Source organism: Nicotiana tomentosiformis, chromosome 11 (assembly GCF_000390325.3).
Source record: "Nicotiana tomentosiformis chromosome 11, ASM39032v3, whole genome shotgun sequence".
In the NCBI taxonomy this organism is placed as follows: domain Eukaryota; kingdom Viridiplantae; phylum Streptophyta; class Magnoliopsida; order Solanales; family Solanaceae; genus Nicotiana; species Nicotiana tomentosiformis.
In genome coordinates, this window is record NC_090822.1 from 81225202 (window position 1) to 81236612 (window position 11411).

General features: G+C 34.8%; 1 protein-coding gene across 1 annotated transcript; it reads right to left on the reverse strand.

Annotated features, from left to right (window-relative positions):
- Positions 1-7159: 7159 nt before the first annotated feature.
- LOC104105116 (zinc finger protein 4-like) lies at positions 7160-10021 on the reverse strand. The gene is made up of 2 exons (XM_009613362.4): positions 9829-10021; positions 7160-8186 (listed from the first exon to the last, which is right to left on the reverse strand). Exon 2 carries the CDS (start codon positions 8128-8130, stop codon positions 7381-7383), a length of 750 nt encoding a protein of 249 aa, XP_009611657.1. The 5' UTR covers positions 8131-8186; positions 9829-10021; the 3' UTR covers positions 7160-7380.
- Positions 10022-11411: the final 1390 nt, after the last annotated feature.

The following is an 11411-nucleotide window of genomic DNA, read 5'->3' on the forward strand; positions in this document are numbered from 1 at the left end:
ATGTAGATCTTGTATTTACGAGCTCGATTTTGCAGTCCAATGATCGCATTTCCGATAAGGGGCCGATGGATTGGTACTTCGCTTTTGCGAATATTTGACCGTATTTGCGGACTATGGGAGTTCAAGTTTGCGACCTTTGAGTTGCTTTTGCGACTTGGAGCTGGGGGCGAGCTTAGATCGCATTTGCGTTGAGGGGTGTATCGCATTTGAGAGATTTTTGTCGCATTTTCCACTTTTGTGCATCTAAACACTGATCGCATTTGCGGTCAGTGTGTCGCAGTTTCAGGCATCACATTTACGAACAAGTGTTTGCAAATGCAAGACTTGCAACCGGGTAAAAAAGGGAAAACCGTACTTAGCTTATTTTACACCATTTCTCAACCCCAAACACTCTAGAGACGATTTTGAAGTACTTTTTCTTCCCAAATTTATTGATTCAGTTGGTTTAGAGGCTTGTTTGAAAGGCAAAGTCATGGTTGATTGATTGAGTTGGTTGCGGAGTGAGGTAAGTATCGTGTTTAACTTTGATTTGAGGAAATTGGGGCTTGTTGTTCTATTTGCTATGTGAATTATATGTGGATACGGCGTACATGCAAGGTGACGATTATATATGTGTTATCATGGGTTAAAGCATACAAGTAGAAATTGATATATTGTACTATGTTGCTTATTTTACTATGCTTTCTATGCCTTAGTTAGATTATTATTATTTGGTGGTTCACTTCGTGTTTATTGAATAATTTGAAGTTGTTGGGATATCGAAAGTTGAGTTTGCGTATCATAACACCACGATTGAAGTTGAAATAAGTGGTTTTCCAACTTTCTTGATACTTTGGATTATTGTTGTTGCTTGGTGAAGAAGAGTGAAAAGCATGACGGGTGTTGCCGTGCCATATTTGTATATTGTTATCATTGAATGAGCGAATGTGAGGATTAAAGCACGAAGGGTAATACCATGCACTTGATTTATTTATTATCATTTATTATATTATGTGAGGATGAGAGTAAAGGCACGAAGGGTGATGTCGTTCCCCTGCATTTATTATACTACATGGTGAGGATGAGATGGAAAGCACAAAGAGTGATGCCGTACCATTTGATGATTTCATTGATTTATTTGATTTCCGAACTTGTGAATTATTTGACTGAATTGTTGTTCATTTCAGAAAGAGGCTACTTGGTGATTTTATACTTACTGTTCTTATCTTACTCCCTTTTTACGTGTTCCAGCCTCATTATTATTTTAAATTCTCTACTTGTTATTTCTTATCTTATGCACATATTTTTAGTAAGTGTCTTGTCAAAGCCTCGTCACTACCTCGTCGGGGTTAGACTAGACACTTACGGAATATATTGGATCGGTTGTACTCATACTCTGCACTTCTTATGCAGATTCTGGTATTGGTCCCAACGATGTCTAGCAGTGTTTATGCTCGGATCATATCTACATCTGGAGACTTGAGATAGACTTTCACGGTGATCGCAGACCCTGGAGTTGTCTTCCTTATATGGTGTTACTGCTTATTTTATTTCAAACAATTGTACTTTTATTCAAACATTGGTTTTAGCACTTTAGTATGCTCATGTACTTGTGACACTAGATTTCGGATTTTTGACTAGTCAATGTTTGAGTTATTATATTTACTTTGAAACTCTACAGCCTTAGTTCTGAATGTTTTGCTTTCAAATTTATCTAAAAATGATTAGTTGTGTACTAATATTGATTTACCAAGCAAGTGGACGTTAGGCGCCATCACGACCCCGCGGTTAAGATTTCGGGTTGTGACACTAGCATTACATCGAAGCTCTAAAACAGAACATAGTTTTGGTCTACAAAATACATAACGTAGAAGCTAAAAATAGAGACTTAGTTTGCAACCTACAATCAACTAAGCTCAAACAAAACATAATGTATCCAAAATATACAAAAAACCAGTGGTAAAACTTAGATAATATTTTACAAAAGTCGGCTACTTTGAAGATGAACTTGTACTTGAAGGGCCTTTTTTCCTTGATGCACTCATCTGCTGAAGTTGTGATCTTGTCACTGCATTTTTTTTCTTTAAACTTCAAACCAGGGGATTAAATCCATTGTGTATATTAGTTGCGGATGTATCCCTGAATGTCCCAACTGATATGACTCTCTCATATGATATACCAAGCTACAACATTCTATATATTAGTAAAAAGTTGGAAATAACAATACCACAAACTGCAATACAATAAAATTATACACCCTTACATTCAAGATAGTAGTTCCAGTCCTAGTGTCGGTGAAAATTACAAAACTAGCTTGACTTGGCCTTTTATGTCCAATGGTTGGCATATTATTTGAGCTTCCTCTAGATTGAGATATTGTTGAAGGTTTAGTGCTAGTAGATTTTTCTATAGCATATGCAAAATATCCCCTACCTATGCCAAGTTTAGTTCCCTTTTATTTTTCCCTGCCTAGTGTAAGGCCTTTTCCTCTTCCTCTTTACCTACCAAGCCTAGTTGATTGATTGTTTCTTTGTCTTTTGACAATATTTGTATCCTCACATATGGATAATGGATTGCTTTGTTGAGATGGTATTTCTTGAGATGATATTGGTGGAGGTAGTGCCATATTTTGACTTTGTTGAGTAGCACTTCTTGGAACATGTTGAAATAATAGTAAGAAAAGAATGTAAAACAATGTAAAGCTTAACATGTTCTTGCATCCAAATTTTGTTGGCAATTTGAACAAGTCATATTCATCCCTTTCTTTGATAGCTTATTATGCTATTTCCTTGGCTCGTCCTTGTTTTTTATCCTACATCTCTTTGGTCTACCTGGCAAAGGTTTAGGTTCAGGAGACTTTATACATGGATTTGTTGATTCTGGCCACATCCTCATGTTGAAAATTGGTTGAATGAAATGCTGGTAAGCTTTACGAAAAATTTCCTTTCTATACAAATGGGCAACATAATCATCTAGGTCCATTTCTTTATCATAGAATGCACATACTGCATATTGGCATGGAATACCCCTCAACATCCATGATCTACAAGTGCATGTCATATTTATAAAATCAACAATAATTATGTACACACCTTCATCAACCTCAAATTCGTGTTTTGCATTCCACATAACATTACACCTCTTAGAGAGGACTTTGTTCTCTTTCAGGATCAACCTAGCCCTTGGCGCAAGATGAGTAACCCAAGTCTCAACAAACTTTCTCATTTCAATAGTCCTCTTCATGATTTTATGTCTAATTGTTTCCAACATAGTTATAACAGACTTGTGCCTATGTCCTACTATCCAAGAATTGAATGTTTCACACATGTTATTCTCAATAACATCACTCTTTGAATCTTCTCTAAAGGATGCCCTACACCAATACTCTTTATCATATTTCAACAAGTTTTCTACTATCTTATAACCAAGCTATTCATTTCCTCTAGTTCTTCCTTGAATTTCACTTCATAAGATGCTTTAGTACATCTCCAGAACTGTTTCCTCCTTTCTTCATCCCTCCAATTTTTGGACCAGTTAGACAAAATGTGTCTAATACACATTCAGTGTTCTGCCATTAGTAGTAATTCATTTATAGTTAGTACTAGTCCCTACTAAAAATAGTAAGAAATGTTAGTAGACATCATATAAAATCAGGAAAAAAATAAGTCAAAAGTTGACTATAACTTCACCTTTTGCATATCTGGCATAATAGTTAAGCCAACACTATCTCCTAACCGTAAACCTGCAATCAAGCATGTGATGAACCAGCTCCAAGAGTGTTTTGTCTCTTGATCAACTACAACCCATACAATAGGAAAAATTTGATTCTTATTTCTACCAACATCAACAAGTAACTCACCCTTGCAGATTCCCTTTAGAAAATGACCATCAAATCATATGATCTTTCTGCACCCTTCTAACCATCCCCTTTTTAAAGCATCTAAACAGAGATAGAAATGCACAAATAGATTCTTGTCTGGAACAATCTCACTATCTGTCCTGATCCAGCAAGAACTCCTAGGATTTGTTTGCTTAATAATATCAGCATAATCACACAACCTGTTAAATTCCATCTTCCAGTCACCCATTAATTGGCTTATCACCCTACACTTAGCCCTATAACAAACAATCCTTCCAACATACAAACCTAACTTATCCCTGACCAAATTTTGAATCTCCCACAACTTAATATTTAGATAGAAATAATCCTATCTTTATACTTATTGGCAAATTACTTAGAAGTACATAATTTGTTCTTGTTTTTGGTATTGCACTTATAAGCTGGATAGTATTTATTCACAGTAAAGTCACATAAATCTCCATATTTGCTTGCATACAATTCCCATTTACAATTCACACCTTTACACTTAACTCTAACCAAATCCTTCTCATTTGGCCTAAGTGTTAGTTGTACTTTGTTCTCCACGGCATATTAGGCCACTGCTTTCCTAATTCTACAGCATTTTCAAAAATCATACCAAGCTCAAAAATAGTAAGGTAACAATCAGGGTCAAACCTTACCTTTTTACTTCTCCTTCTAGGAGGTAATTCAATACCCCTTTCAGCTAAAACATCTAAGTCATTTGTGTTATCATCACTTTCAATATCAGAACTGGTGTAGTAGTCCTCATCCCCTCTTAATTTTCAAGCAAACTTGTTCTCCTTAGATGGCCTACCAATATCCTTAAAGCCTTTATCCATTCCAGCTTCTTCCGGAATAATCTCCTCTGTTATAGTAGGTTTCTTTCTCTGTTTCTTCTAAAAAAAAATTCTTCTTCTTTCATGCTTTAATAAAGTGGGTTCTTCACGTACATCACTATCGTTTTCATCAAGTATGTGATCTAATTCAGACTCACTACTTGAAAGATCTAACACCAACATCTGCATTTATTGTTTCTTCAGCCCCTTGTAAATTCTCACCTAAAACCCCAACATCAACTAGATATTCTTCAGCCACAAATGTGTTGTCTGTAGCAGTTTCTTGGATATTTATATCCTCTAGAACAGTAAATGTTGCCCTAGCCTCTTTATTTAATGTAGTTTCACGTAGTTCAACAACTTCTGGCCCACATAAAAGTCTCGCCCCTAGATAATCAACCCAAGGTACTTGAAGCTGCCTCTACTTGAGATGACCTGTGAGTCAAGCCTCACATCCACGCCCTAATTTACTACATGCTTAATAAACAATTCCAAATTATCGAGATGATTAGAGTGACAAACTATATTATATAATTGTTCATCATTTTCAATCAAGACAAAGTCATTTATTTTCGGATTAATTAAATAGACTCCCTATACCTCAGCATACCTCATACTCATATCCTTTGTATATGACAGAAGCTCAAAAAGAGAAAAGTAGTTCTTGTCTATCATGTGATCATCCACACCCCTCTCCCCTATATATCTCGGGCCAAGATCTTTGACAATATGTCGACATGGTGAAAATCCACCAGAATATATTCGTTTTCATACATGACTAGATTTACCACTGTATTGAAAAACCCTAATTTTCACAAACTCCAAAAAACTAAATTACAACAACCAAAACCAACTAAATATTCGGTAAATAAAAGCTTACCAAGATGGAAAACTTCGATTGAAAGAGCATAAACCACGAAATTGAGCTAACTCCAGTCACGACCAACTCCAATCACCACCACGGTCGAAAGCAACAAACGGTTTTCAGTATTATACTATATAGTTGAGCAATGTTGTTGATAGAAAATTGAATCTAACTCAAAATCGATGAAAATTCCATCAAGAATTGGTCTCAATGCAGTTAATCAGGGTTTATTAGGTTAAGGAAAGGAGATTTGGGTGAAAAATCGAATAAGTTAGGTAAAATAAAATGGAGGTAAAGTAAAATGGGTCGGTTTTTATCTGACCCGGAGAAATAAACACATGTCAGTATTTTATTGGTAACCTATTCCACACCGGAAGCGTTTAAAAACACGCGATTAAGCTTTTACAGCTCGATCATGCGTTGTGTTTAATTGGTATAGACAAAATACGGTCAAAGTGTTCAATAGGAAAAGCGTTAGGTTAAAGTGTCAAAATGAAAACTAGAGCCAAGTTTAATTAAGGGGTTGTACACCTATTTGGCCAAAAGGAAATAAGTTCACATACATTGAAAAGGGAAAAGAGTATTATAATCTTTTAACCAATTAATTTTATATTCCCTCCGTTCATTTTTACTTGTCCACTATACTAAAAATATATTTTTACTTTTATTTTTTAATTTTAGCAAATCAAGAGAATACCATATTTTTTTGATGTTTTACCCTTATCATTAATTACTCATTTCACAAATCATTTTCCAATACTTCTCAAAATACTATCATTATAATGGATACTACGGTGAAATATGCACTTTATTTATTATTTCTTAAAGGTGTGCGAAGTTCATTGTGGACAAGTAAAAAAAAGGGAGTAAACATTTATTTAACAAACTGATATCTTGAGTCTGGCGTCCTCGAATCGCTCAATGCCCATAGCGCACCCTCCGATTACGTTAAAGATCTCATACAGGTAAAACTCAACCAGCCAGCTTTGTCCATTGTAATTTCAATCATACGTGCACGGATTTTCGAATTTACATTACTCTGAAAGGAAGAAACTATCGCATCCAAAGTAGAAAGGACAAATGGGTTTAAGAACAAATCCAGAAGTCGAAGACGAATTATAGTGTTGTGTGAAGTGGATGCAAAGGCAACTGGTTTTCATGCCTTATGCAGAAGAAAGTAGATCAAATTTCAAATTTAAAAGAGGATCTTTCAACTACTACTTGTCTTGCTTTATTTTTCAGAAAAATTTTACCAATGTTTTTCTAGGTGCATACTGTATGTAATTCAATTGAAAGTGAAAGGTGCAATTCTTGGCTAAAAGCTGTACAATTTTTAAGCAGTTTCTCTTGCAACGTCAAGGTACTAACCCTGAACAACAACAAATGTACCTCATATTCAAACAAGTTAGGGTCGGCTATATAAATCCTCACTTCTTCATTTAAGTTCAACTCATATCATCATATTAAATAAAATAAAAGTGAAAAATAGGGTATAGACTTTGAAGTTTCTACAAATTGGTTAAAGAAACACTACCATGGGTATTTGCAACCCTTAGAGTCCATTTTAAACAATCCTTAAAAACTAACAGGAAAGTAAGGATATACAGAAAGAATAGATGATATCAACAGTGTTCCAAAAATGTGAAATTTCCTTATAATCTTGTACAATTTTATAAACAAAGTAATGAATTAAGCACATTTCAGGAAGACAACAGTCTAATGAGGTAAAGTTGAAAGCTCAAATCAATCTAAGACATTTATCTCCCTGTACAGCGCGAATTTAACCGTGCATTTTGGAAAAGGACGCTGAAAATAGATACAGAAATGAAGTGTGAGTGTCACAGTTTCAAATTAAGATCAGGTAATGATGGATCTGTCCTAGGTGGTGGAGCCATTGCTACAAAATTAATATTGGAACTCTGACCTGAGTTGAACCCCACATTGCCACCAATTCCCTCAACTTGGCGGAAACTACCAGGCCAAAACATCTCCACTTCATCATCCTCCATATATACTGGCACCCCGATATAGCCCTGTTCAAATCTAGCCCCGCCTCTAATAGCATGCATATGCCTTTCTTGTTGTGACGCTCGCTGGTGCATAGACGCATGAGCTTCCATGCCAAGAGATCGATATGCAGACCCGTGAAGGGGCAGTGATGCCAAGCTGGCATACCTCTCTGATAGCATTCCCATCCGCATCGCCCTCTTTGCCAGAGTCCTCTCCCTCTTATGTGCATTCTGATGTCCTCCCAAAGCCTGCGAACTATAAAACTTGCGCCTACAAAAATTGCATGAGAAGATCCTTGGTACCGTTGCAGCTGGAGGATGCGGCACTACTTCACTGCCAGTCTCAGCATGTTCCTTCAACTCGGCATCACTGCTGTTGAAGCCAAGAGTCAAGTCAAGAGTAACTGGTTTTGACTCCTGCTGAAGATTAAAGGAGTTAGTCAGACAGGATGAATTGGTAGTGCTGTCCTTATAAGGATCAGGAGAGATTTCTTGGGCGGAAATGTTGGAGGAGGCAACTTGGCTGCTGCTGACTTCAGACTCGTCTTCCGATTCAAGATTGAAATTTGGGGGCTTCATGTTGCTTGCAAAAAATTGGTTACAGATTCGATGACGACTTCCGGTCCTTGATTAACCTGCAGGTACAGTGAAGTAAATGATTTTTTGAACGACAAAATAATCTCCACTGCCTAGAAGTATAAAGGTATGAGGAATAAAAGCTCGATAAGCAAAAGCATGTCTGATGTTCTCCAGTACAAAAGACAGTTTGATAAACGCTAGCTTGAAGACGCGGTTAATTGGGGTAGAGGGGACTCAACAAGATAGAAAAATTGCAAGACAATCTCAAAAAGTGAAGTGATCTATGGGTCTAAAATGGAATCATATATATCAGCAATCAGCACAACAATATGAGCTACAGTTCACTAAGAAAGTTTGATTCAATAACCTCTAGAAGAGCATAAATCACATAGGTCATTAGCTCCTTTACTAGAAAAGGATGCATAAAGTCTCTTAAATCTCTTTGTTAGATTATCAATAAACTATATTTTACCATGATTAAAGAGGAAAGTGATTTCTGTATGCTCATATCACACATTAGTCTGAGTGGAGTTCACAGTTACATACAAGAGAGTATTTGCGAGGTAATTCTGGATTATAACGTGATAAGGTTCCGTGCTCGGACAAACAAAACAACTCAATGAAAAAGATTCACTAAGCTACACTATATCCATTTGCTTTGTGTTACTCAAGAAATTAGATGGACAACAATTTGTAAATTTGTTGTTTTAAGAATAAGAACTCCTGATCTTCTTGGAGGTTTAAGCCAAGTTCGTGGTCTAGTGCAGGCATAAGAATAAATCGCGACATCCCAGAATTTGTGTTGACTAAAGAGATCGGGTCTAAATTATGATGGCATTCTTGGGGCTTTTCTTTTCTTTGTTTTTTGAATTTGTTTCGTTTAATGTTTAATATCTTTTTTTTTTTTTAAAACAACACTAGGAAGAAGAGCAAAGAAGCAACGGGAGGGCATAATTTCACTAAATTATTCTCTTTTGATGCTCAATGTAAATCCGATTAGAAGAAGGAAAATTTTCTACACTTGTTTGCTTAAAACAATAGGCTAATCGATAATACAAGAAAGAATCTAAAACCTTCTATTCTTGACTCGATATCTTCAGAAAGGCTTAGGAAATTTCAGAGATTAACATGCAGAAACTTTACTGTCTGAATTGACTTCTTCAATCCAACCAAGTTTGTTTTCCTTTGGGTGGGATCTAATCGAATACATATAATAAGCTCAAGATAACTGTATCAGAGTTCAAAATTTGGTACAAAAGGAATTTAAAGAGGAAAAAAAAACACAGTACTCCAGTGTAATCCATATTTCCCTTTATTGAATATTGCTAAAAACAGAATTGCACCCATAACTTGCTTATAGTGAAAAAAAAACTACTAATAGTGGTTAACACATATGCTAAAAGACTAAAGACCATATATATATATATATATATGTAAGATCCCAAATAATTAAATCACATAAACAAAAGCCAAATTACAAACTAAAAGCAGCACTTACACATCCAGAAAAGCACACAAAGTTAAAAAATTTACAAACAAATACTACTAATACTATTGATATAAAACTCAAAACAAGTAGACACTGCTAGAACTGGTAGATCATTTTATCATCAACAAAAAAGAGAGAAAAAAAAGAAATGGAAATATCAAATATGGAATTAAAACAGTAACCTGGGAAAAAGAACTGGAATGGCATACCTTACACTTTGAGGGTTGAGCTAGAGTAGTAGTGACATAACAGAGAGAGTTGTTCTTCTTTGAAAGTATTTTAGTTTTTACTAAATATGGTGAGGGAAGAATAAGAGATAACAGAAAAAAGATGGAGATAAGATCATTAGATAGAGAGAGACAGAACAGAAGTGGTGGGACGTCAGAGTAAGTAAGAAAGGAAAGCAGATATATTGCAGGTTTAGCCAAGCTTTTATAATAATTTTATTTTGAAAAGTGATTTTTAAAAAAATATATATATATTTTGGATAAGAAATTTGGTTAATTAATTTTAAAAGTACTTTTAAGTAGTAATTAGTATTTGACCAAATTTTTAAAAACTGCTTATAAGTATATTTTTCTTAAAATTATTTTTCAGAAAAATATTTTTAAAGAAAAGCTATCTTTTTTCTGATTCTCAAAAACTTTATCCTCAAAAATACCTTTTTTTATTGCAAAAACTTGGCCAAACACCTCAATTTTTAACAAAAACAAAACACTCTTGGCCAAACCGGCTAATAGTACGAGATAGTAGTAGTATATCTATACACTATTTTTGTAGTTCATAAATCATAGCTAAAAAAAGAGCATTTAACAATAAGACAGAGGAAAGAGGGTGGGGTGAACAGAGTATATATAGTATAGAAAAATATAAAGTGGACAACAGTAGTACAAGTCAGCACTTAAAAAAAGAAAGAAGAAAACTGAATCCGTAGTAGCATCAATCAAGTTAAATGGGGCATAAGATTCTTCTCTTCACTTTTCATTTTACCTCAAAAACTGGCCTTTCAGCCACTTGAATGGAAACCCATAACATCCCCATCCCCATCCCCCACCTCTGTCCTCTTCTATCTTTATATTTAATTCTTTTTCTTCTACTATTAAATAGAAGGTAAAATCAGGGAAATAGAAGGGTGAATGAGAGAATAACTCTGGGCTGCATAATTGTTTTAATTTTCTTTCTAATCTCTTCTTTTAATGCTTATATAAAAAATTTCCTCCTTTGTATTTTTTGTTTGTTGTTTTTTATGTGCGAGGGTTTGGGGGCTACAAGGTCTAGTTCATAAAGTGAGGTTACATTCATTTTGGCCATGTGACAATATTTGATGGCAACAAGACAAGCGCATGGACCACAAACCACTCTAAAAAGTTTGGCCAAATACATACGCATCCCCTTTGTCTCATATTTTCATTTTAAACTCCGTTAAGGACCGTTTGACCATAAATTTTGTCAAAATATACTTGAGTTTTATTTGGCAAACATAAGTTTGATCATAAATTTTGCTTATATTTTGGCAAAATCTCAAATACCAAATCCTAAAATTATCTCAATAGCTGGTTTTGGGCCAAATCCCTAATAATATACATATTTTTTCAAAATAAATTTGAGAAATATATTTTGAAAATGTATGTCCAAACACATATATGTCCAAACACATTTTCATTTTCAAGTCAAATTTTACCAAAAGCAAATTTTTCAAAAAAATTTTGGAAATCTATTATCAAACCCTAGTTAAAAGTGTTTCAATCAGACATAAAACAACAAAGATATAAGATGTGTGCACTTCACGCAC